This window comes from Lithobates pipiens, unplaced genomic scaffold, assembly GCF_037356315.1.
Source record: "Lithobates pipiens isolate NorthernLeopardFrog02 unplaced genomic scaffold, aLitPip1_a1.2 Scaffold_25, whole genome shotgun sequence".
NCBI lineage: Eukaryota > Metazoa > Chordata > Amphibia > Anura > Ranidae > Lithobates > Lithobates pipiens.
The window spans coordinates 61,067,576-61,091,551 of NW_027507787.1; the positions used below are offsets into that span (position 1 = coordinate 61,067,576).

The 23,976-nt window shown below is 42.6% G+C and overlaps 1 protein-coding gene across 1 annotated transcript in view; it reads right to left on the minus strand.

Moving 5' to 3' along the window:
* LOC143930304 (neurotrypsin-like) overlaps window positions 1-23,976 on the minus strand; it is a 67,754-nt gene that overhangs the window by 26,069 nt on the left and 17,709 nt on the right. The window contains exons 2-7 of the mRNA XM_077454539.1: window positions 17,912-17,957; window positions 11,820-12,062; window positions 10,012-10,150; window positions 6,130-6,302; window positions 5,840-5,987; window positions 434-612 (exon numbers count right to left, since the gene is read on the minus strand). Of these exons, the coding sequence (XP_077310665.1) occupies window positions 434-612; window positions 5,840-5,987; window positions 6,130-6,302; window positions 10,012-10,150; window positions 11,820-12,062; window positions 17,912-17,957 (928 nt within the window). The remainder of the gene's footprint in view (window positions 1-433; window positions 613-5,839; window positions 5,988-6,129; window positions 6,303-10,011; window positions 10,151-11,819; window positions 12,063-17,911; window positions 17,958-23,976) is intronic.

Here is a 23,976-nt window from a genome sequence, read left to right on the forward strand (position 1 = left end):
GAGCCTGCTGTAGGAGCCTGCATTACAAATAGATGACAGGGGTTCTAGACTCACCAGATTGCAGCAAAAGGTATTAGGGTTTGCTGGTATGCTGAAGTAACATCTGGATAAAAGACTGAAGCTTCATGCAGGTAGGCGTAGTGCAGTTACATTTACATTGTAGATTCTCCCACTGTTATCCCCGCCCTCTGCCCTCATGCCAGTTTTTTCATTCATCTTTCCCAAATCTGCCAACAAGGCTACACAGTCTATTGTCAATGCCATGCCTGTGCCTACGCACTCCTTTCTGTGAATAGTCTTTACTCAGTGGTCTGGGGCTGTAGGTAGCGGAAGCTACAATGAAGTGTTATTGCATCAAAGGTGCAGTCACACCTAAAAAACAAAACAAAACAAAAAACTGAAGCATCAAACTTTTCTTTAAATCTCAACCTACCTACATATGGGTTACAGGAAACTCCAGCATCTTCAATATGGTCACAGTTGTGATGTTCCCACTCATTCTTCTTACAAAGGTCTAATGAGGTTTCATTTCCTAGACACTCCACTTCGTCAAGTAATATAGGACCAGAGCCTTGTCCATAGTGTGCCCACACCCAGGCTTTTGCCTTTCCCCTGTAATATATATATATTATGAAAAACATACTGTACATTAATAAAATCTCTTGCCCTACATAGGGAGTCAGCATCCTGTAGATCATGATCTACCAGTAGATCACGTACAGGTACTGGTAGATCTTGGTCTGGGCTTGCTGATCCTCCATCCCAGAGCATCAAACAGAGTACAATGCAGAGGGAATACTTGTAAAGTTACAGCTGTAAAAGGAGCAAGAGATGCATGCATCCTCTGTAGTGCTGGCTCCTGTCCCATGTTGAGTAATACCAACTGCACTCCGCCTCTTATCCCGGCTAGCGGTCTCCAGAGAGCTGCCAGCAGCAGGAAAGAATAGATCTTCAGGTCAGTGTGATGCAATACACTGGGCACAATAGTATAGGGCTGCTGTCACACTGATGTGTTGTGGTTTACTCAGACTGTGGGTGCAGTGCAGTGTACCTGCAGCTTTCCTGCATTTAGCCATATATTTCTATTATATCATGCTGTTTTACCACCCCCTAACTTTACAAGTGCTGCTCCTCTGAAATACGATGAGTTGCTAGGTTGTGAGGAAGCAATATATTGCCTTTTCAACACCTGATTTAAACCCATGATTGCCATGCAATGCACACATTTGCGACATGGTAGTCCTGCAGATAGACATTTAAATCAGGTGTGAGGAGGCGACACTGTGCCCAGTGATCTTTGATTTCCTCCATGTTGTTCAGGTAGATCTCCACCCCTCTAAGGTTGCCTAACCCTGCCATACATAATGATATATGAAGCAAGCAATAACATTTGGTAAAACAGGATAAAATAGATGTATTTTTTTTTCTTGCCATTTTACTATGAAATCAATTGGCAAGCATTATAATGCTTGCCAAAAACAGTGCAGCTTCTAATAAGTTACAACAGAATGGAACACTGCTTATTAAGTGTATATGGCTCAAAGGCAAACAAGGACTTGGAAGAACAAAATATTGCAAAAGAAGTATATGGAAATGTTCCAGTGTGAGATCTGTTCAGAAAATGAGTGTTTGAAAAAGTAAAAAACTCATAGTTGTACAAATGTTCAGTGGTCATTGCAGGGATCAATGGTAGAAATGTGTGTTAATACACAAGCTACATAGAAAACCATAATTAACATCATGGCCAGATTAAAAAAAAAAGGTCCAATTTACAGAATATATAACAGTAAACTAACAGCTTGCAGTATGTTCCCCACAAAATAGTCAAAGTAGCTAGAAATAAAGACTACAGAGACACTTTGGAGCTTAACCACTTCCCACCCGGCCAATGCATATATACGGCCGGGTGGGAGCCGTCTACTCCTGATAGGACGTTCAGGAACGTCCTTCAGGAGTAGCGGGATCACGCGCGCCCGCACAGCGGCGCGATCCCGATGCGCCCGTGTCACTCGGACACGGCACATCTCAGATCGGCAGGAGGGCTCTGTGATTGGCCCTCCTGATCACATGACGGCCGTGTCCAATCACGGCCGTCATGTGATGTAAACAAACAGCCGGTTGCTAGGCAATCGGCTCTCCTCTCCTCACACGGAAGTCACCGCTGAGGAGAGGAGAGCAGAACGCTGCAGCCGGCTGATGATCAGTGAGTATGGGCTGCTTTTTACAGCTTTTTACTCACTGATCATCAGTGTAGTGTAAACACACAACACACCACACAGTACAAACACAGTCCCCACATATGTCCCCAAAACACACATGTCCCCAAAACATACATGTCCCCAAATAATAAAAACACATGTCCCTAATAATAAAAACATGTCCCCCACATATGTCCCACTAAAATCACATGTCCCAATGATTATCTGCACACATATGTACGTGATCACCTGCACACATATGTACATGATCATTTGCGTACATATGTCTGAGATCACACAAACCAATTATTATACACTTAACTGAATTTTTTTTACCAAAAACATGTAGCAGAACACATTTTGGCTTAAATTTATGACAAAATTAGATTTTATTGGATTTCTTTTCAAATAGAAAAAAGAAAATATTGTTTTTTTCCAAATTTCCGCTATTTTTGCGCTTATATCGCAAAAAAAAAAAAAAACGGAGTCGTGAATAAATAACACCAAAATAAAGCTCTATTTGTGCGAACAAAATGATAAAAATTTCATTTGGGTACAGTGTAGCATGACCGCGCAATTGTCACTGAAAGCGCTAGAGCGCTGAAAGCTGAAAATTGGGCTGGGAAGGAAGGGGGTGAAAGTGCCCTGTATTGTAGTGGTTAAATTAGAAGAACCATTGAATTATTTGCCCGTTTGGAATCTTTTGGAATCCACATTCAAGAATATCTTTAGGAGCTTTGGCACAGTGGAGAGTGGTGAGTATGGTAAGGAAAAACCTAATCTGAATGTTTAGTGGTGTAGCCTCAGCTTGTTTTGGTATGGGAGAATAGATCTTTAAGGTTCACGTAGAGTGCTATCAAAGCCTGGTGGTAGATATTTATCTACTTATAGTTACCTTGTTATATTTAGTAATCATATTTGCTAAAGTAGTTTCAATCTTCTCATGAATCATAGTTTGTGTAATACTGTTTTTTGGCATCAGTGAGGCACAGTCTAGAACAGGGATGTCCAACCTTTTGACTTTCCTGGGCCATACTGTCTTGGGCCACACATAAAATACACTAAGCAGACTGAGCAGAAAAAGTCAGGCAGATCACAAGTTAACAATCACTTATATATAGATAATGTACCTATCTGAGTAATAAAACTTTCTTTTTTTTTTTTTGTAAAAAAATTTTATGATAAAAGTAAGGGAGGGCAACACAAAACTAGTGGGATATTTGACAATGTTTTTTGATAAACTAATACATCAATAACTGGTTCCATGAATAGAGCAGCAATTCTCAATGAATTCCCAAGGTGCTCATCAGATATTTTGGTTCCAATTTTGCATTTGTGTGCTTCATCCTTGAAAATAGTTGCTCACAAATATACCGTATATACTCGAGTATAGGCCGACCCGAATATAAGCCGAGGCCCCCAATTTACCCCCAAAAAAACTGGCAAACTTATTGACTCGTGTATAAGCCGAGGGTGAGACATGCCTGTCCATCCCTGTGTGTGTCCGTCCCTGTGTGTCCGTCCATCCCTGTGTGTCCGTCCATCCCTGTGTGTGTGTGTGTCCATCCATCCATCCATCCCTGTGTGTGTGTGTGTCCATCCATCCATCCATCCCTGTGTGTGTGTGTGTCCATCCATCCATCCATCCCTGTGTGTGTGTGTCTCCATCCATCCATCCATCCCTGTGTGTGTGTGTCTCCATCCATCCATCCATCCCTGTGTGTGTGTGTCTCCATCCATCCATCCATCCCTGTGTGTGTGTGTCTCCATCCATCCATCCATCCCTGTGTGTGTGTGTCTCCATCCATCCATCCCTGTGTGTGTGTGTCCATGTGTGTGTGTGTGTGTGTGTGTGTGTGTGTGTGTGTGTGTGTGTCCAGCCTACCTGTGTCCCGAGCCTGTGTCCCGAGCCTCCGTCCCGTGCCTTGCCTCCTTGCCTCCGTCCCGTGCCGTGCCTTGCCTCCTTGCCTCCGTCCCGTGCCGTGCCTTGCCTCCTTGCCTCCGTCCCGTGTCGTGCCTTGCCTCCGTCCCGTCCCGTGCCTTGCCTTGCCTCCGTCCCGTGCCTTGCCAGGATCGCCGCTCTTCGTCGGCGCCTCGGCGGCCATTCTAAAATTCAAAAGCCGCGCCTCCGCCTTCGCCTGTGATAGGCGGAACACTGAATTTCCCAGCAGCCTGTGTTCCGCCTATCACGGACATCGTCTCATCCTCGTACTACGGACGAGGATGAGACGATGTCCGTGATAGGCGGAACACAGGCTGCTGGGAAATTCAGTGTTCCGCCTATCGGAGGCGGAGGCGCGGCTTTCGAATTGTAGTATGTCCGCCGTCTGTCTGCTCGATACGCTGATCGAGCAGTCAGACGGCGATGACTCGAGTATAAGCCGAGGGGGGCACTTTCAGCCTCAAAAAAGAGGCTGAAAATCTCGGCTTATACTCGAGTATATACGGTAGGTTCTGCCTGAAAAACCATTGACATGAATAAGTTGCGATTGTGAAGAGTGGGATTTTTTTCTTAGGGAAGATACAACTTATAAAATTCCAGTAGATACTGTCAAATTTTTCTTTGGTGGCATGTGTTCGCTAAGTGTAAATGCATTTTTTACAAAAAATTCCCACCCCAAAAAATCAACATTTGTAAGTAAGTTTATGAATTTGTGTTGGGCCACATTTATAGCCCCCCTGGTCCGCATGCAGCCCATGAGCCACAGGTTAGACACCCCTGGTCTAGAGCTTTTCTGGTGTTTGGCTCCTATGAATGTGTGCAGGCCATTTATTCAAGAGCACAAGAAAGGGATCTAAAAAAAACAATGATGCCCATGAGATATGACATTTAATGCAAAAAAATAATGTTTGTAGGAAGAGAAAGACTCCATGTATTTCTTGTGACAAGTGTCAGTGAAAAAATATGGATGCATTTGTGAGAAGTCTTTGAATGCCCCAGTATTTACTCTCCTGTGTGTAATGCATCTACCTGCAGGGCTGGATCTTTGATGTATGGTGGGGTTAATAATTTGGTTGCCAGTCGCTTTGTAATTTTATTTCAGAATACATTTTAGGAGGGAAGGTTAGAGATGCAATAAACCCAAACATATGGCAACAAAGCTAAATTAAATAAACAGCATTCTAAATCACAAATTCCAAACCCCAGTTTACTGTAGCTTGTGTTTTCTTAGGTATAGTTGATGATATTTGTCCCTTTAAGAGCAGCCAAATCCAGTCATATGACTTTGTAAGAGCAGTCACGGTTCAGATGACTGGCTGAATATAAATGGATTGGTTAAGCTTAGGCAAGTGCTCATATTACATAGTTTTGGTAAATCTAAAGTTGATTGTGTAAGTATTGTATGGTCAGCAGACCCAAGCACCCTCCTGATGCCGTCACTGCTCATTGATTCATATAAAAAAAAAAAACACAACATACTCAGCAGTCTTGAAAGGTAACTTTTTCTTCACATGTCAGCTAACACAAAGCAAAAGGCCCTGTAAAACTGTTACATTATTTTAAATAACTCATATTCTGGATACATAATGAAACTTAGAAAAAATAGTTGCTTTTTTATAAATTAAAGTAACTTTATCTTGTAGGTTTACTGATTCTATAAATAGTGATCCTATGTCTAGCAGAAAATGGTGGGACTTACTTAAATCCCAGCTGCCGGCAGATAACTTCAGCATCTTTTTCATCCCACCGATCATCACAGATTGTTCCCCACCGGCTGCCGAAAAACACTTCAACACGCCCCTCAAAGTGGTCCTTTCCTCCCACCAATCGGAGGGGCGGCTTTAAACCTGCTCTTCAGAGAAGGAAAAATAAAAGTTTATGAGTGGGAAGGTTTCTGAGACTAGAATGCTGTTTTGGTCAAATGCTTTTACATAGTCATATGAATACCAGCAGGTTGACTATGATTATAAGCTAGCATTAAAGAATTACCTTGAGGAGGAGAGCATGTAACTGCGGCTACCATCCCTTGTCTGCAGTCCTTGCCCTGGCTGTAACTACAGTGTAGTAAGGCATTTTCATCCCCTCGACAATTAGCAGACTTTAGATGTACAGGGGTATTCCACAATCCATAGTCTGAGATCTTTCTGCCTATGCCAATTTCACTGATGACAAAATAAAAATGAATATGTACATTTAACATTATGGATAGAAAATACATACACTGAGCAAAATTATCAACGCAACACTTTTGTGTTTGCTCATATTTATCATGAGCTGAACGCAAGATCTACAACTTTTTCTATGTAAACAAAAGGCTTTTCTTTTTTGAGAGCATTTCTCTTAAATATTGTTCACAAATCTTTCTAAATCTGTGTTAGTGAGCACTTCTCCTTTGCCAGGATAATCCATCCACTTCACAGATGTGGCATATCCAGATGCTGATTAGACAGCGTGATTATTGCACAGGTGTGCCTTAGGCTGGCCACAATAAACGGTGCAGTTTTATCACACAGTACAATAATACCACAGATGTCGCAAGTTTTGAGGGAGTGTGCAATTGGCATGCTGACTGCAGGAATGTCCACCAGAGCTGTTGCCCTTGAATTGAATGTTCATTTCTATACCATAAGCCATCTCCAAAGGTGTTTCAAAGAATTTGGCAGTACACCCAACCAGCCCCACAACCGCAGACCATGTGTAACCACACCAGCCCAGGACCTCCTCATCCAGCATCTTCACCTCCAAGATCGTCTGAGACCAGCCACCCAGACACCTGCTGTAACAATCGGTTTGCATAACCAAAGAATTTCTGCACAAATTGTCAGCAACCTTCTCAGAAAAGTTCATCTGCATGCTCGTTGTCCTCATTGGGGTCTCGACCTGACTGCAGTTCGTCATCATACCTGACTTGAATGGGCAAATGCTCACATTCAATTGCATCTGGCACTTTGGAGAGGTGTTCTCTTCATGGATGAATCCCAGTTTTCAATGTACAGGTCAGATGGCAGACAGCGTGTATGGCCTTGTGTGGGTGAGTGGTATGCTGATGTCAATGTTGTGGATTGAGTGGCCCATGGTGGCGGTGGGGTTATGTTATGGGCAGGCGTATGCTATGGACAACAAACACAGGTGCATTTTATTGATGCCATTTTAAATACACAGAGATACCATGACAAGATCCTGAGGCCCATTGTTGTTCCATTCATCCACTACCATCACCTCCTGTTGCAGCATGATAATACAAGGCCCCATGTTGCAAGGATCTGTACACAATTCCAGGAAGCTGAAAACATCCCAGTTCTTGCATTGCCAGCATACTCACCGGACATGTCACCCATTGAGCGTGTTTTGGATGCTCTGGATTGGCGTATATGACAGCGTGCTTCAGTTCCTGACAATATCCAGCAACTTCAAACAGCCATTGAAGAAGAATGGGCCAACATTCCACAGGCCACAATCAACAACCTGATCAACTCTATGCGAAGGAGATGTGCTGCACTGCATGAGGCAAATGGTGGTCACACCAGATACTGACTGGTTTTCAGACCTCCTCGACCCCAAATACAGTAAAACTGTACATTTTAGAGTGGCCTTTTATTGTGGCCAGCCTAAGGCACACCTGTGCAATAATCATGCTGTTTAATCAGCATCTTGATATGCCACACCTGTGAGGTGGATGGATTATCTCGGCAAAGGAGAAGTGCTCACTAACACACTTTAGGCAGATTTGTCAACAATATTTGAGAGAAATAGGCCTTTTGTGTACATAGAAAAATGCCGTAGATCGTTGAGTTCAGCTCATGATAAATAGGGGCAAACACAAAAGTGTTGTGTTTATAATTTTGCTCAGTGTAATTACAACAATTAGCAGTTCATTTACCAAGAACATACATAACTGAGATTTTATATCATCTAGCCTGAATCAGACTTTTTTAGATTAAAATAAAGCTGTCATAAAGCTGGGATATTCAAGCTGAATTTGTGCTAAAAATGTGTAAGCAGAGGTTACCCTCAGTGAAAACCACATATCAAAATTATCAGTTATTTCACAGAGGCAGCTGAAGTTATATGTAATCATATATCAAAATCATAACTTTTGCAGCAGAACTTGAGCTTTATGCCACCCTTGAATGCAAACCAAGACTAGCCTATTAGTCTACAAGGCTACACATCACATTAAAGAACAAATAGGTAGGATGGCCCAACTCCATATTTATGTAAAGCCAAGATGTACTTCTACCTACTAATGGAAGGCAACCTTTGCTTATACATTTTTATTATATGGAAAATGTTAATGTTGTGGGTTTGTGACAAATTTTCTTTAACCACTTCAGCTCTGGAAGATTTACCCATCGTTGACCAGGCTATTTTTTGTGATGCGGCACTGCGCTACTTTAACTGACACTTGCACGGTCGTGCGACACTGTACTGTAAATTTATGTCATTTTTTCCCCAAAAATAGAGCTTTTTTTTGGTGTTATTTGATCACCTGTGTTTTTTATTTTTTGGTTATTAACAAAAAAAGGCTGACAATTCTGAATTTTTTTTTTTACTCTCTGCTATAAAACTTTTCAAATAACAAAATGTAAAAAATCTAATTTCTTCATAAATTTAGGCCAATATGTACATATTTAAAAAAAATCTCAATAAGCGTATATTGATTGGTTTGTTATAGCATTTACAAACTATGGGTTATATTTATGGAATTTGTTTGGTTTTTTTGGGGGGTTTTTTGGTGGTGATCAGCGACTTATAGTGGGACTGCGATATTGTGGTGGAAAAATTGAACACTGACACTTTTTTGGGAACCAGTGACACTAACACAGTGATCAGTGATAAAACGATGCACTGTCACTGTACTAATGACACTGGCAGAGAAGGCGTTAACATTGGCGATCAAAGGGTTAACTGTGTGCCTAGCCTGTGTTTTTGTACAGTGTGGGAGGTGCTTTTACTAGGGGAAGACATGGATCCTTGTCCCTGCTTTGGGGACACAGGATCCATGCTTTCCCTACTGACAATACGGCAATCTGCCTTGTTCACATAGGACCACTGCCGTTCTGCCTCTGTACTGAATGATTGCCGGGTGCCAGGGGACAACAAGTCAGAGGTGTATAATCACGCCTGCTACCCAGAAGTACAGGATCACATATAAAGAGCATCTCACAAAAGTGAGTACACCCCTCACACTTTTGTAAATATTTTATTATATCTTTTCATGTGATAACATTTAAGAAATGACACTTTGCTACAATGTAAAGTAGTGATTGTACAGCTTGTATAATAGTGTAAATTTACTGTCCCCTCAAAATAACTCAACACACAGCCATTAATGTCTAAACCAGTGGCTGCCTTCATTTTAGAGCCAGAGTTAGAGCTCAGGGCCCCATCAGACAGGGAAGGTCATTGTCTAGGAGTCAGGAGGTCTTCAACTAGGACAGAGGTGGAAGCCAGAGCAGTTAGGGAGCTGCAGGAAGGAAGTTGCAGAGCTGAGGTGCAGCATCTGTGCATAAACACTGGGACATGTTTAACGGTCAGGGGCAGGCTGCTTTAAGGTCTCTGGATCTACTTTCTAAACAAAACAAACTTTAAACTTTGCACATTTATTTTTTAGACACCCTGAATGAGTGGGCTCAGTTGGAAAAGGGTTATTTTACAACACTAAATCCATTTCAACATTGCCCTGAATGGGGCAAATAAATACTTCTGAAGGGGAATGTAATGTTTGAAATATCATATTAATAGCAGTATATGTTAAGTATTTAACGAATCACAGAACCTCTAATGTATTGATAATGACTTATCACATTAATCTTGGTTGTTACAGCACAGTACCTAACACCACTTGTATCAGAATTAGCTCCGACTAACCTGATTCCAAGCTGTCTGCACACCACACTTGCATCCCAATCGGTCCAATGGTCTGCACATACTGATCCCCAAACCCCATGTAAATACAGCTGTACTCCACCACTCTTATTAGGATGTTCCCCCGACAGGCGAATGGCACCTAGTAGGAATAATTTAGCAGTTTGTCAGTTTGTAGTCTAAACATATTTCAAGCAAAATATACATTTTGTCAGATAAAGTGTTCTGTCTGCTTAGGCTTGGTAGTCTCAGATATCACACTGGTGTCAGGGTCATTACAATAAATCAGTCAAATGCTGCAAAAGTCATATCTAGTTTTCTTTTAAGCTATCCATATATTATAGAATTTTCTTATTCAATTTCCTTTCCATTTACATAGAAATGTAGAAACTTCCCATGTACCCCCTAAAAATGTATCCTCAGCTGCAATTTGGTAAAAGGAATATGTATCGAAGCACTCATAAGCCTCATACACACAATCGGACTTTGTACAAACTTTCCCGTGGATTTTTGTACAAAGGGCTTCGGCTGTGAACGTGTATTGCATACACACGGAAGGACTTTTTCAGCCAACTTTCACCAAATCACATGGTTTTTCTGCTGTTTACCGCCATCATTGGTCAACTTCTGTATTGTTGTGTGATCTTTTGCGTTGGTTCTGAGCATGCGTGTTTGTACTTTGTACAAAAGTTCTATGGTTTTCTGTACACACGATCAGACTTTGCTTCATCGGACTTTTGTTGCCGGAAAGTTTGTCTGTTCGCACAGCCAACAAAAGTCTGATGAAAACCGAAAAAAGTTTGTCCGATGGAGTGTATACACGGTCGGATGTTGCCTTAAAACAGCTAATTTGCATGTTTGTTGTCAAAAAGTCCAATTGTGTGTATGGGCCTTAAAGCCTCATACACATGAACAGACTTTGTACAAACTTTCCCGTGGATTTTTGTACAAAGGGCTTCGGCCATGAACTTGTATTGCATACACACGGCAGGACTTTTTCAGCCAACTTTCACCAAATCACATGGTTTTTCTGCTCTTTACCATCATCATTGGTCAACTTCTATATTGTTGTGTGATCTTTTGCGTTGGTTCTGAGCATGCGTGTTTGTACTTTGTACAAAAGTTCTATGGTTTTCTGTACACACGGTCGGTCTTTGCTCCATCGGACTTTTGTTGCCGGAAAGTTTGTCTCTTCGCACAGCCAACAAAAGTCCGATGAAAACAGAAAAAAAGTTTGTCCGATGGAGCGTACACGCGGTCGGATGTTGCCTTAAAACAGCTAATTTGCATGTTTGTTGTCAAAAAGTCTGAATGTGTGTATGGGCCTTAAGATTTACCTTCAACTATATAGTGCAATGAGCTACTATAAAAATTAAAAGTGTTTAGGTTTGACCTCATATTATATGGTTTTGGTAAAGCTAAAGGAAAACATTTTTACAAGAAAATTGGATAATGTATGGCCAGCCTAGGTTTATGTTTGATTGTGTAGCACCAAAGAACAACTTTACAGTTTAAAAAAAATAGAGAATAGTAGACAGATTGGTGAAAAAAGTGGACAAAAGACAAAATCTTGAAAAGATTTTTTAACAATATGAAGAACGTTTTTTTTTTTTGCTTTCTTCAACTGAAAATAATGGATCATGCCAGGGTTAGGATGACATGTAATAAAGCCTTTCTTTAAAAAATAGCATACAATATGTCCCATAAAAAATGTGCAAATATAAATTTCAGCCTTGCATACTCTGGTCTCTCTCTATATAGATACTTCTCATCAGCTATCCTAGAATGCATATATTTCAGATATCCAGTACCATGGCTGCAGTCACAATGTGCCCAGCTTATAATCCCTGAGGGTTGCCGATAAAAACACCATGGTGTCCTTCCTCCTTCAGGGTTCCTGCAGTAGTTATGGTTCCCCAATCCTCGGCTAGGGTACTGCTGCATGTAATCAGGAAACTCAGACCAGTTCAGACAGTCTGCACCAGACTCTGTCACAGAAATTGTGCCATTGTAGTGTCCCAGCGAAGCTACACCATCAGAGCAGAGATTGTAACCTGCAAACAGCAAGAATTATTTTTATTTTTTTACCAATCTGTAAAGACATTACAGGGGATTCATTTTGTTAATTTATAAATCACAGAGATTAATAATAATGCCAAATGGCAAGAACAGTTAATAATTGAAAAATTAAGCAATTAAATGATTATGGGGTCATTGGTCCCCTTTAGCTAGAGACATGCAGCGGTTGTGTCTGGGAGGGATACCCTGAAGCTGTGTTTTGCAAGTTTCTTTGGAAAAGGAGTCAAGGCTTGGGCATAAGATGTTGAGAATAGAGAGAGGTTTTAAGGTCTGAAAAGAGAGAGCTGTGGAGCAGTCATATGTATAGTATAGTGAAGCCCTGTAAAGGAGGAGAAAGATATCCTCTTGTGCCATGTACACACAACCGAACTTTCCAGGCAGACTAGGAAACTAGATCCGATGGTCTTCCCGACGGACTTTCCACGGAGTTCAGACGGACCTTTCGAATGAATGGACTTGCCCACACAGGAACGGACTAAGTCCATTCGAAAGTCCGTTCGTTTTGAACCTGATGACGTAAGACGGGACTAAAAAAGGACGTTTAATAGCCAGTAGCCAATAGCTTCACTTGCGTCATATTTGGTCCGTCAGACCAGCATACAGACGAACGGTTTTCCCAATAGGAATTGAGTCCGTCGGACAGATTTGAAATATGTTCTATTTCTAGGTCCGCCGGATTTTTTAAATAAAAAACGATCAGATTAGCCCACACACGATTGGATTGTGCAACGGACTGATTCCGTCGGACCTAGTCTGCCGGAAAGTCCAGTCGTGTGTATGAGGCATTAGGATTGTGTTGTGGACTCTCAGAAAGATCTGTATAGCTTCTGTGCTGTGTGAATACTTAGGTATAAAATGCTCTGTAGAACAGTGTGGCAGAGAAAAGGGTTTGGGTAATTAAGTGTGCCATGAACAAGTCATCAGAAGTCCAAGTAATGGTACCAAGATCCACTTTTGAAGAAAAGAGACTTCCTATTAATCTGGTTTGTAACCTTAAAAGAGAAGTATTAGAATGTTCTTTATTTTAGAATCATACTTACCTAGGTGGATGCAGCATTAAACACAGCCAATCGTTCAGTTCTCAGGGCTCTCTGAGCAGAGAGCTGGTGACTGTCAGTCATCACTGTCTGCTCTGCCCCCTCCATGGGAGCGGCCGACTCAGGCTCTCAGCGACTCGCTGGTCCAGGCATGTAGGCAGATCCCGACTATATGGTCGTGATCTTTCCAGAGCCTGGGCAGGCTCTGTGACGTCTGCTGAAAATGGGTCACAGGAGTGCAGAACGAACTGCACTCAGGTCATCCACAGGAGAAGTCCAGCTCAATGAGCTTTGGCTGTACGTCTCCTTTAAGTGAAAAAACAAGTGTTTCATAGTCATTCCCAGCAAAGGCTGATTTGTAAATGTAAGTTAAGGTAAGTTATGTACAGTAAAATATTGCCACAGTCTAAATCCATGGAATACTGTGGAAGGGCTGTGGTAGAAACTGCAGTACTCCTATAGAAGGACAGATTGGTTTTCAGGAGAAATCATGTTGTATGAAGTCACTTTGCTGACAATCTATATATACAGCCAGAGGAGCTAAGTTTGGAGAGTGGCTGAGTTTTTCATATCTTACATGCAGTACACATTTTCAACATGTACATTTCTCCATGTTGTGGAGATGCTTGCAAGTACAGAAAAATACCTGTTAATCCTGCCGGAAATCCTCTGAGCTCCTAACTTCCTGTAGTGAGCTGACAGTGCTGTATCTGCTGCACTGCAATCCGAGGCTATGTTGTCAGCTCACCCCACTCCATTGGACTATAGATCACCCTCTCATCGCCATAACATAAGGGGAGATGTTCTGAAATCCACTAATAATGCTTGGTATTCCAGCATTTTCTGGTTTAGCAAATATTGGTACTATATAATTAAGTAAAGTGAAGAAGACCTGTCATGGGAGAAACAAAGAGGCTGCCATTTGCTGAAAATACTAGTTCCCTGGCTGTCATGTTGATGCAATGGCTTTAGAACTTTATATATTTAAAAAAAAAAAAAAAAAAAGACAATAAAAGTATTAAGGATTCCAATTTTCCTGATTTACATTATTATTCAGGTCAGCTTTTAAAGAAGTAAAACCAGATATAGCTAGGCAACAACCATGTTCAAACAGGGATTAGCAACATTAGTCTCCATATTGTTTCAATTCTCTATAAGGGCCAAGATCAAGAATGCAGAAAAGAACTCCTGACTTTCCTGAACTATATTCGGACCCGTGACTTAGGAAGTACTATGGTCAGCAATGGCAGCCTTGTATTTCTCTCATGACATATTTACTTCAAATTAACCTGTAAGTTGCCTCCTGCAGAGTTCACTTAACTGATGACCTCACCAGTGCCAGATGCTAGGGGCATACGACTGACTCCACATGACAGAGATGTTGCTTACTGATTGATCATTCAGTATTCAGGCAGTCAATTAAGTCACACAGAGCTTACACAAGGCTTCCTCTCTTCACACCTGACAGTTGAATGGACCATGAAAGTATGAGTTAAGTGTAGCCCACCTCCTTAAGAGCCACAGATGAACTGGGATCCCCCATCCTACACAGCAAGCCACAACTAATTTTCACAGGCACTCCAGAGACAGAGAACAGTCTGTGATTTTGTTTTGTTTCATTTATTGAGGGTTAATAACTTGGATAGGGATGAGAGGTTATGGGATGCCCATAACCATAGCAACAACTCAGGGACATCTTCCTATATACAGTCTCCTTGATGCTTCTCCTGCACTTCACTTGCTTGCTGACTCCAGTTAGATGACTGTAAGTGGATCTGACAGGCACAGTCAGTTTCAGCAATGGCCCTTTGCAGGCAGGAACTTGAAGCCCCTTGTTGTGTAGCAGAGTAAAGTGATTAGTTTATACTTTCCCTCCTGTGGCTACTGGTCCCAGTACCACCTCTTCAGGCACTGCCAACCCACCTGGCTGCAGCTGTCCCTTTCACTATCCCACCAGGCTAACTTTCCTCCACAGTCCTCCAGACTGACTGACACCAGCCCACCTGGCTGACTGTGCAAGAGATCTCCCAGGGAAGAAATGAAGACTTGGCACTTCACTGTCTATAGGGAGAACTGTCTACATGTGTCAGTCACCCCCTTGTAAGTCCCCAAGTAGTGCTGCTTTACTCATACTGTCCTCTCTTGCTCCCCTATCTCCAGGAAAAGCTTCCTCCGTGTGTTGTGGCAGGATCCTTCAAGCACCCGAGCCCCAGCCCAAGGTCACCCCCCGACTAGGGAGTACCCGGGGGCCACCGACAGCCTCCTCAGCACTAAATCTCCATCTCCCACCTGACTCCCCCTGTTGGCATGGCTCATGCCTATTTATGAGGTAAGCCTTGCCCCCTTCCAGCTCTTTACTGAGGATTGGCCAAGGCCCTCATAAATATTTCAGGCAGCCCCTCCTAACCTCCACCCACTAGCTCTAGAAGTTTTGAAAACCTTCCTAGACCAGGGGGGGGGGGGGCACCAGAGGAGCTGTCAGGATGAGTCACCCAGCCCTGACTCACTGAACCCTGACCCAGATTCACAGCTCAGGCTTAGTCCTGAGCCAACTAGATTTACCTATACTAACCCTACACTAAAAAAAAACAAAAAAATCCTACCTTCCTACCTCTAGCACACACTAGAGCAGGGATCTCAATCTGGTGGCCCTCCAGCTTTTGCAGAACTACAAGTCCCATCATGCCTATACCTATGGGAGTCATGCTTGTAACTGTCAGCCTTGCAATGCCTCATGGGAATTGTAGTTCTGTAACAGCTGAAGGGCCACCAGTTTGAGACTCCTGCACTAGAGGGTGCTACAAAAGTGGTTTCTTTGCTCTGCACGGACAAAGTACAGCTTCACTTAAAAGACGATCTATCACAAAATGTCCTCATTAAAGATTGAACTGTAGAAGTTAAATAAAATAAATCTTTGTTTTGGACTTGCTGGCTGTAGCTCCACCCCCATGAAGCCTAAAAATATGGGCACTCCCATGGGGGTAATTACAGCCATCACTGAGTCCTGCCCCCTCTCCATTGTGCAATATTGTGTCTCCTCATCTCCTCTCCTAAGTTTACACCCCAGCCTGCAATTCATTGGAGAAAGTTGAAACTGTCAGCTTGTGTGGTGAATGATTGCAGCTGCAGAAAGGGACTTTCATTCACAAAAACACAATCTAAAAACACAAGCCAACCATTAGACCAGGCTGTCTCAGACAAGTATAGTTACCACTATTTGCTATTGCCAGCTTGTGTTTTTGTGAATAAAATACATTTTCTCAAGATGCAATTATTCACTACACAAGCTGACAGTTTCAACTTTCTCCAATGAATAGTAGATGAGCAATACCCCTGTCAAAGAAATCGATTAAAGTTAATGAGAGCGCAGCGCAACCAATGGTTAGGCCTTTTTATGGCTAAAACAGGCAGTGTAAAAGTAACAAATCGCCTCTCAGCCACCCTCTAAAAAGAAATCCACTGGAAAAAACTTGTCAGAAGGGTGGCAAGGGCTGCCACACATGAGAATGAGCCCTAAAGGTATCCTGGTGACATTACTTTTCTCCAATGTAGGCAGGGGTCAAGTCCTGGGGGAAAAAGTGTGGGAACTCCCACCCAAGATCCACTCCCCCATGAAAAAAAAAAAGATATGCGCATATGCGCGAACACTTCAAAAGTGGCATTTTTCATTTAATTTTCGGATTGTGTGTATGAAGCTTAACTGTTAGTACATTAAAAAAAACGCAATCCTCAATAAACATAAATACGGTAATTCTCTGAATAATCAGCATTCATTCAATTGTGCTTCCATGCAAATGTGAACATCATGTTCTGATCTTTATTGGGGAATGTTATTTTGTATATAGAGTGTTTATGTGGTGAGTTTACACTTTTCATTGAACAGAGTTTGGATAACACAGGGTTAAATGGAAAGGTCATAACTGAACATTATCTGGACAGAATGCTTAGGGAGATAGTGATGTGTTCCTGCTTAGGAGATGTATGTTAGCTTGGGGGGCTGCAAACTCTGTAGGGCTCCAACACACACTCGCTGCTATTCCAACCCTTCACATATTTCCACATAAACTTCTCTCCTGGCATTAAGCTTTGCCAGGTATTGTGCTCAGCTTACCACACCAAACTGATGTTCCTCCATCAACTCACCTCTCTCCCTGCATGTCCTGTGAGCAGAATAGCTGACATACCCATCAGCTAGACCTGATCTACCCGTCAGCTATCTGTGATTGACAGGTAGATCGAAGCGGAAGCTGTCATGGGGCACCCTACTGACCATGCCTGAATGGTCAGGTGTGCGCCACTTACTATTGCGAGCTGTGTCGGCAGCTGCTGGTGTAGCACCTGTCACACAGCTCGCATACTTCAAAGTCTTGCAGGACACTGCTGCTAACGGGAACTGAGACTGTAGTACAAATCTGCAAAATGCAAAAAGCACTAAAAATGCATAGGTGTGAATCCAGCCTTATGAATATTAACAAAAGTAAAATGACAGTACCACACAATGTAACCAAGTCTAATTGTCCCAGACTGCTGTCTTTCCCTCTTCAAGCCTTCGAGTCTTGAAGTGCAAGGGACTAGAGGAGCTTAGGCATATTCAGGAAAACTAGTTCTATACAAAGAACACCGTGAATAATTTTTATTGAATACTCAACTGGGTTAAAGGGTGTTTATTTTTGACTGGCGTTCAGCTTGTATGGCTATGTGTAACACAGCTGTTTCAATCTTCTTAGATAAGGAGAGTTGTGAAATTGTAGCCTTAGTAGTGATGCAGGGTTCAGTCAAGTCCTTACCTGTTTTTAGCAGGTGCTTCTGTGCTTGCAGGGAATTTACGATATCCTAGGAATTTGCAAACAGAAAATAGAAGCTAGTAAAAGAGAGTTACTATTTCTGCACATATTAACTTTGTGAAACTGCAGCAATTTAGTTTACATGGTTCAGTGACTTCCTGCAAACCACATTGATCTGCAAAGTCTTATTAAAGTGGAACTTTAGTTAAGAAGTCAACATTTGGCAAACAGGCAGGATTAAATTGCAGAAGTACCATACTATGGGGTTTATTTTCTAACTTCTAACCTCAGCTTGTTCAATTAAGCTTTGGTAATAAAACCTGGAAGCTGGTGTCTATGTAGAAGTAAACCTGATTTTGCACTTTCAGGCTTTAGTAAATAAACCGCTATGTCTCTACTGCACTAAGGTTCCATTACCTGCCTGTATGCCCTGTACACAAGTTGTTCATTGTACAAATTTTGGCAATGTCAGGATGAATGAACTCTCGCGCACAGGAGAGACATTATCACGAACGCTAGGGCTGGGGAAAAAATTGATTTAAATCGAGTTGAGAGGTCAAATCGATTCAAAATATAAGCAAATCGATTTCTTTCGATTTTTCTTTTTTCACCACCGTGCCGGTCCTGAGGTGCTGCGGGCATGAGTTTTTAGGCGAGGCTGTGGCTTCGGCCTAGTCCGCTGAGGCCGGACGCCGCTGAATAGGCCGCGAATTCAGCCTAATCCATGAGGCCAGAAGCCGCGTCTAGGCCGAAGCTGCGGCCTTGCCTAAAAAAACTCCTGCCTGCAGCTCCTCAGGAGCGGCGCGGTGTCCATCAAAGAAAAAAAAAAAAAAAAAAAACTCGGTTCAGATCGTGAATTACGTTTTTTTTATTTTTTTTTGCAAATCTGCAATTTTTTTTTTTCAGGAAAAAATCGCCCAGCTCTAACGGCCGCACCAATGAAAATGGCTGCCAATCGGTATCCAGAAGATGATCCGGTCAAAGATGACGGCAGCTGGCAGGGAGCTCCAGGAGACCGCAGCGCTGGAGAGAAGGTGAACATAGCTCCACTTTAAATGGATGTTACAATCTCCTTTAGATTTATCAAAACTGTGTCACGTGATGTCACTAAACCACCCAAATTAATTTGCAAGCAGTCATGCAAAAAAAAGTTATTAGTAGATCTTAAGGAGATTGTACAATCAGGTTATCAAGTGTTTGATCAGATTTTGATCAGCTTTTCTATCAGGGAATTTTTTTTTTGCTAATAGTGCTGCTTGCCTGCTCCTTTCGTTCTCCTGTACATTCCTTATGGCCAGTGAGGCAACACAATATAGTGATATATAGGCCAATATGCAGGAGAAGGGAAGTTCTGATATTAGCCACCAGATCTTGGAAGCTGCTGCAGGTATGAGCAGTTACCTCTAGTTTTCTGAACAATAAACCTTCAGGGTTTCTTTTTTCTCTAGCAGTTTCTTTAACCACTTGCCGCCCGCCATATAGCGATATGACGTCAGCAAAGTGATTTCAATATCCTGACCGAGTGTCATATGACGTCCAGCAGGATATCAAGCCTTTGTGTGCCCCTGGGGGCACGCATCGTGGCGACGTTGTTGCGATGTGTCAGTCTGACACAGTGCAACTCTGATCTATGTAAAGAGTCTTTGACCACTCTTTACCACGTGATCAGCCGTGTCCAATCATGGCTGATCACAATGTAAACAGGAAGAGCCAGTGATCGGCTTTTGTTCACTCACGTCTGTCAGACGCGAGTAGAGGAGAGTCGATCGGCTGCTCCTCTGACAGGGGACCACCAGACATCCAGGGATGCCCACCACCAGGTATGCCATCCTAGACCACCAGGGATGCCAATCAGTGCCCACAATGGATGCCAATCAGTGCTCACAATGGGTATCACTGATTGGCAGTCAATGTTTGGCACTGATTGGCATCCATCTGTACCATCAATAAGTGTACATCAGTGTCTCTATCAGTGCCCATCCGTGCGACAAATCAGTGCCCATCTGCACCGCCTATCAGTGCCCATCCATGCCGCTTATCAGTGCCCATCTGCGCCACCTATCAGTGCCCATCAATGCCACCTATGTGTACCATCAGTGCCGCATATTAGTGCCAACCATCAGTGCCACCTCATCAGTGCCACCTCATTGGTGCCCATCAGTGCCGCCTTATCAGTGCCCGTCAGTGCAGCCCCATCTGTGCCCATCAGTGAAGGAGAAAACGTACTTATTTACAAAGTTTTGTAACTAAAACTAAATAAAAACATTTTTTTAATTAGTTTAACAAAAAATAGAAATCCCAGAGGTGATCAAATACCACCAAAAGAAAGCTCTATTTGTGGGGAAAAAAAATGATAAAAATTTTGTTTGGGTACAGTGTTGTATGACCAATTGTCATTCAAAGTGCAACAGCGCTGAAAGCTGAAAATTGGTCTGGGCAGGAAGGTGTGTAAGTGCCCAGTATTGAAGTGGTTAAAAAAACTTTCGACTGGGGTAGAATGGAAGTTGTCATTTGCTGAGCTGAACTCTCCTCCTGGAAATGGTAGTGGATGGCTGCCATGATGAATCAGTAGGTTGAACAGCTTCTAAACTACTGATGTAAAAGTAGTGTTCTGGCTTTTTGATCATGCTTGTCCCAGATGAGTGACTTGGGAGGCAAGGGAGTCAGAGACAGCAGGAGGCAAACATATTCATCATTAAGGCAGCCTATGTTTTGCAGTACAGGTTTCCTTTAACAATCACAGCCTGCAGAAATGAATGGAACCCAAACGTATATTAGCATATCAAATCGATGTTACTTGTGGCTACAGAATAAAAATGCATTCAATATTTAGCTTAAAGATCCTGAAACCACAGCCTACCCTGGTGTAAAGTAGTATGGGCTAAAACCACAATACTGCTGTTTTATCAGTTGTGTAATATCCATCCATCCACTGCAAGGCAATGCAACACAGGCACAATGAGACACACTGGGGGGGGGTTACTAAAACTCAAACACACAGTATCTGGTGCAGCTGTGCAAAGTAACCAATCAGCTTCTAACTCCAGCTTGTTCAATTAACCTTTGACAATAAAACCTGGACACTGATTGGCTACTATGCACAGCTGCGTCAGATTCTGTGTATCAGTCTTGGTAAATCTTCCACATTATGGGAGATGTTTACTATTATGCCGGCCATACACGGTTCGAATTTCGAAAGAATTTTCTTTCGAAAATCGTATCTAAGAATTTTCGTATGAATTTCGCACCATTAGTGGGCTGCAGCAACAGCCGATTTTCGTGCGGAAATAAAATTTGAGGAATCGGACATGTTGGAAATTTTTAGAAAAACGAACGATTTTCTGATCAATGATGGGAGAATCGTGCGAGAAACGTAAGAAAATGTACGGAGATAAAAGAAAATGTACGGAGATAAAAGAAAATGTACGGAGAGAAAAGAAGATTCCCAGCCAAGAAAATTCTTTTCTGTAGCAACATGAGGTGAAATTGAAGGCTTGGTCGGCCGAATTTCGAAAATCAATGGTGGCATCATCGGATCACAAAAAAAACGAATTTTCTGATTTTGAAAAGAAAATTCGTTCGAAATTCGACCGTGTATGGCCTGCATTAGTGTTGCGCTACCCCCACAGGAGCCACTGGATAGAATGGGTTCTTCATTCTTTGCCTTGACCTGTTAAAGAACTTAAGCCCCTCTGACACTGAATACACAAAGCATGCATTGTCACAGAAAATCATGGAAGGAAATGCCAGATACCCAATAATGGTACTATATCAAGAAACAGGCACTAAACAAATTGGTAAAGGCAAGTCTTAATGTATTGTCACACAATATAGATAGTAGCAAAAGAAAGCATAGAAGTATACTGGCAATAGTAAGGAAACAATTTGACATAAATTAAATCAGTAGCACTAGATATAAGATGACACCTTGCGCCACATCAATGTAAACAGTAACAAGGTCAGCGGAGGGCAGCAATGTACCATAATGTAGCCTAACTAACTGCGTTCGGGAGAGAATACGGCCAAGATGCCTTACTAGTAACTATGCTAGGCCTATACTCACTGGCAGAGGTACTCACTAAATAAATAACAGACAGGGGCTAGTAGGATGGCTTAGTGGAGGGGGGGGGGGGGGGGGTCAGCTATAGTTGGGCCTATTAGGAAGTGTTGGTACACTTAACAACATTCTTGGTAAAGCAGCACTCAGTATCAGTATAGGTGCACTATAGGTGTGGTGTGGGTGCAGTATAAGTACAGTATGATCAATGACTTGCCTCTAGTGGCTTAGTCCCTGCAAGCAATGTCAACAATTAACAGCCCTCTCACCAGTCCCTTTGGTGCAGCTGTGAACTGTTGCTGTGAAAGGGGGTCCCCACTGCCTCTCCACAGAATGCCTCTCGTGATCAGCAGTGGGAAGAAGAGGTTGAGAGGATGCTCCGGTCTCCCTGCAGCAATGGTGCAGATGTGATGCTGTGGCCCATGTGACTCTATGCCAGGTGTCTCCACTCTCAGGCCTCAAGCTCTTGTCCCTGCTGGACTGACCTGCCAATATGTGGGCACACAGGGAGGTCCCTCGGTGCCAAGAGGAAGACATTGTTTGCGCAGTCCATTAAAAGTTATTCTAACACTCCTGCTCTGCTTTGGTATATTCTGAGAATTGTAGTGTAAAGGGTCCATGAGTCTCATTCTATGGCTGCTGTCCCGGACTTCAATTCTCATGAACTTCAGCATTCTGAATAGATGTCCATGGGCTTTCCTGGCTTTAGCTCACCCCCTGCTGACTGGAGGGGATAGTGCAACACACATCCAGCAGAACAATAGAAAGCGAAAGTAAAACAGAATGTAAAGAGGATAATGTTTCTGTAGTCTACCACCTGGCTGCATTAGATTTGTCTGATTCCCTCTGCCCTCCAAGGCTCAACACTGCAACAATATAAAACCCATGTGTTTAAAGCCCAACTCTAAAGAAAATAAAAATGCTCTCTTGCAGTGGGGCTGCCTCTACACTGCAAGTGTTAAGTGCTCCTTTAGGCCTAGCCCTAGGGGGAATAAGAAAAGCAGTTCTCCACTTACACAGCTGTTGGAATTACCCTAAATGCCAGCAGTGGACTGTTCCTCAGGATCCTCACACCCAATGTCAGGCTATGGGCTTTCCATTGGACATAAATATATCAGAGGGCCTCTGACTGCTGGGGATGTGAGGACCTGTCTTATAGCATGGAGGTGTCTGCATAAGCAAAGAGCGAGGTAACTAAAACTGCTTTTCTTGTACCTCTAAACCTAAATGAGATTTAACCCTTGCAGTGTGGGTGCAGCCCACTGCAAAGGAGTATTTTTACTTTTCCCGAAGTTAAGCTTTAAAGGGAGCATGAAGGCTACCATTGCTGACTTCCTGTATGGTAAATGATGGTTGCCTGGCTGTCTTGCTTCACTACTTTGACCAAGAACTAATATACAGATAAGAACTTCCCTTTGACTTTCTAGGCATGCTTGTTCTGGGTCAGTGGGGTTAATTTACTAAAAGCAAATAAGTTGTTGATTTTGCAAGGGAACTTTCTATAGCGCTTAGTGCATGTGGTGAGATTACACTTGCAAAAAATACCCAATCACATACAAGGGAAAAAAACAGTTTTGCTTGCACTAATTGGATGATAGAAGTCAGAGGTGCTTTCCCTCAAGGCGCTAAGCTCTGAAGAACATACCTTTGCAAAGTGAAACTTCCCTTTCAATGTGAATAATAGGATTTTTATAACAACTTACCTGTAAAATCCTTTTCTTTGAAGTACATCACGGAACACAAAGCCATGGTAGTTACTATGTGGGATGTCCCATAGCAATGCCAACTGAAGGGAGGGAGACACAACAATAGTAGGGCACAAAGAGACAAGAGGACCTACACTGCAGCCTGCAGTACACTGCGCCCAAAGGAGATATCCTCATGACCTTTTACGTCTACTTGATAGAATCTGGTAAATGTATGGACTGAAGACCAAGTTGCGGCCTTGCAGATCTGAGCCATGGAGCCCTGGTGATGCACTGCCCCAGAAGCACTAACAGCTCTGGTGGAG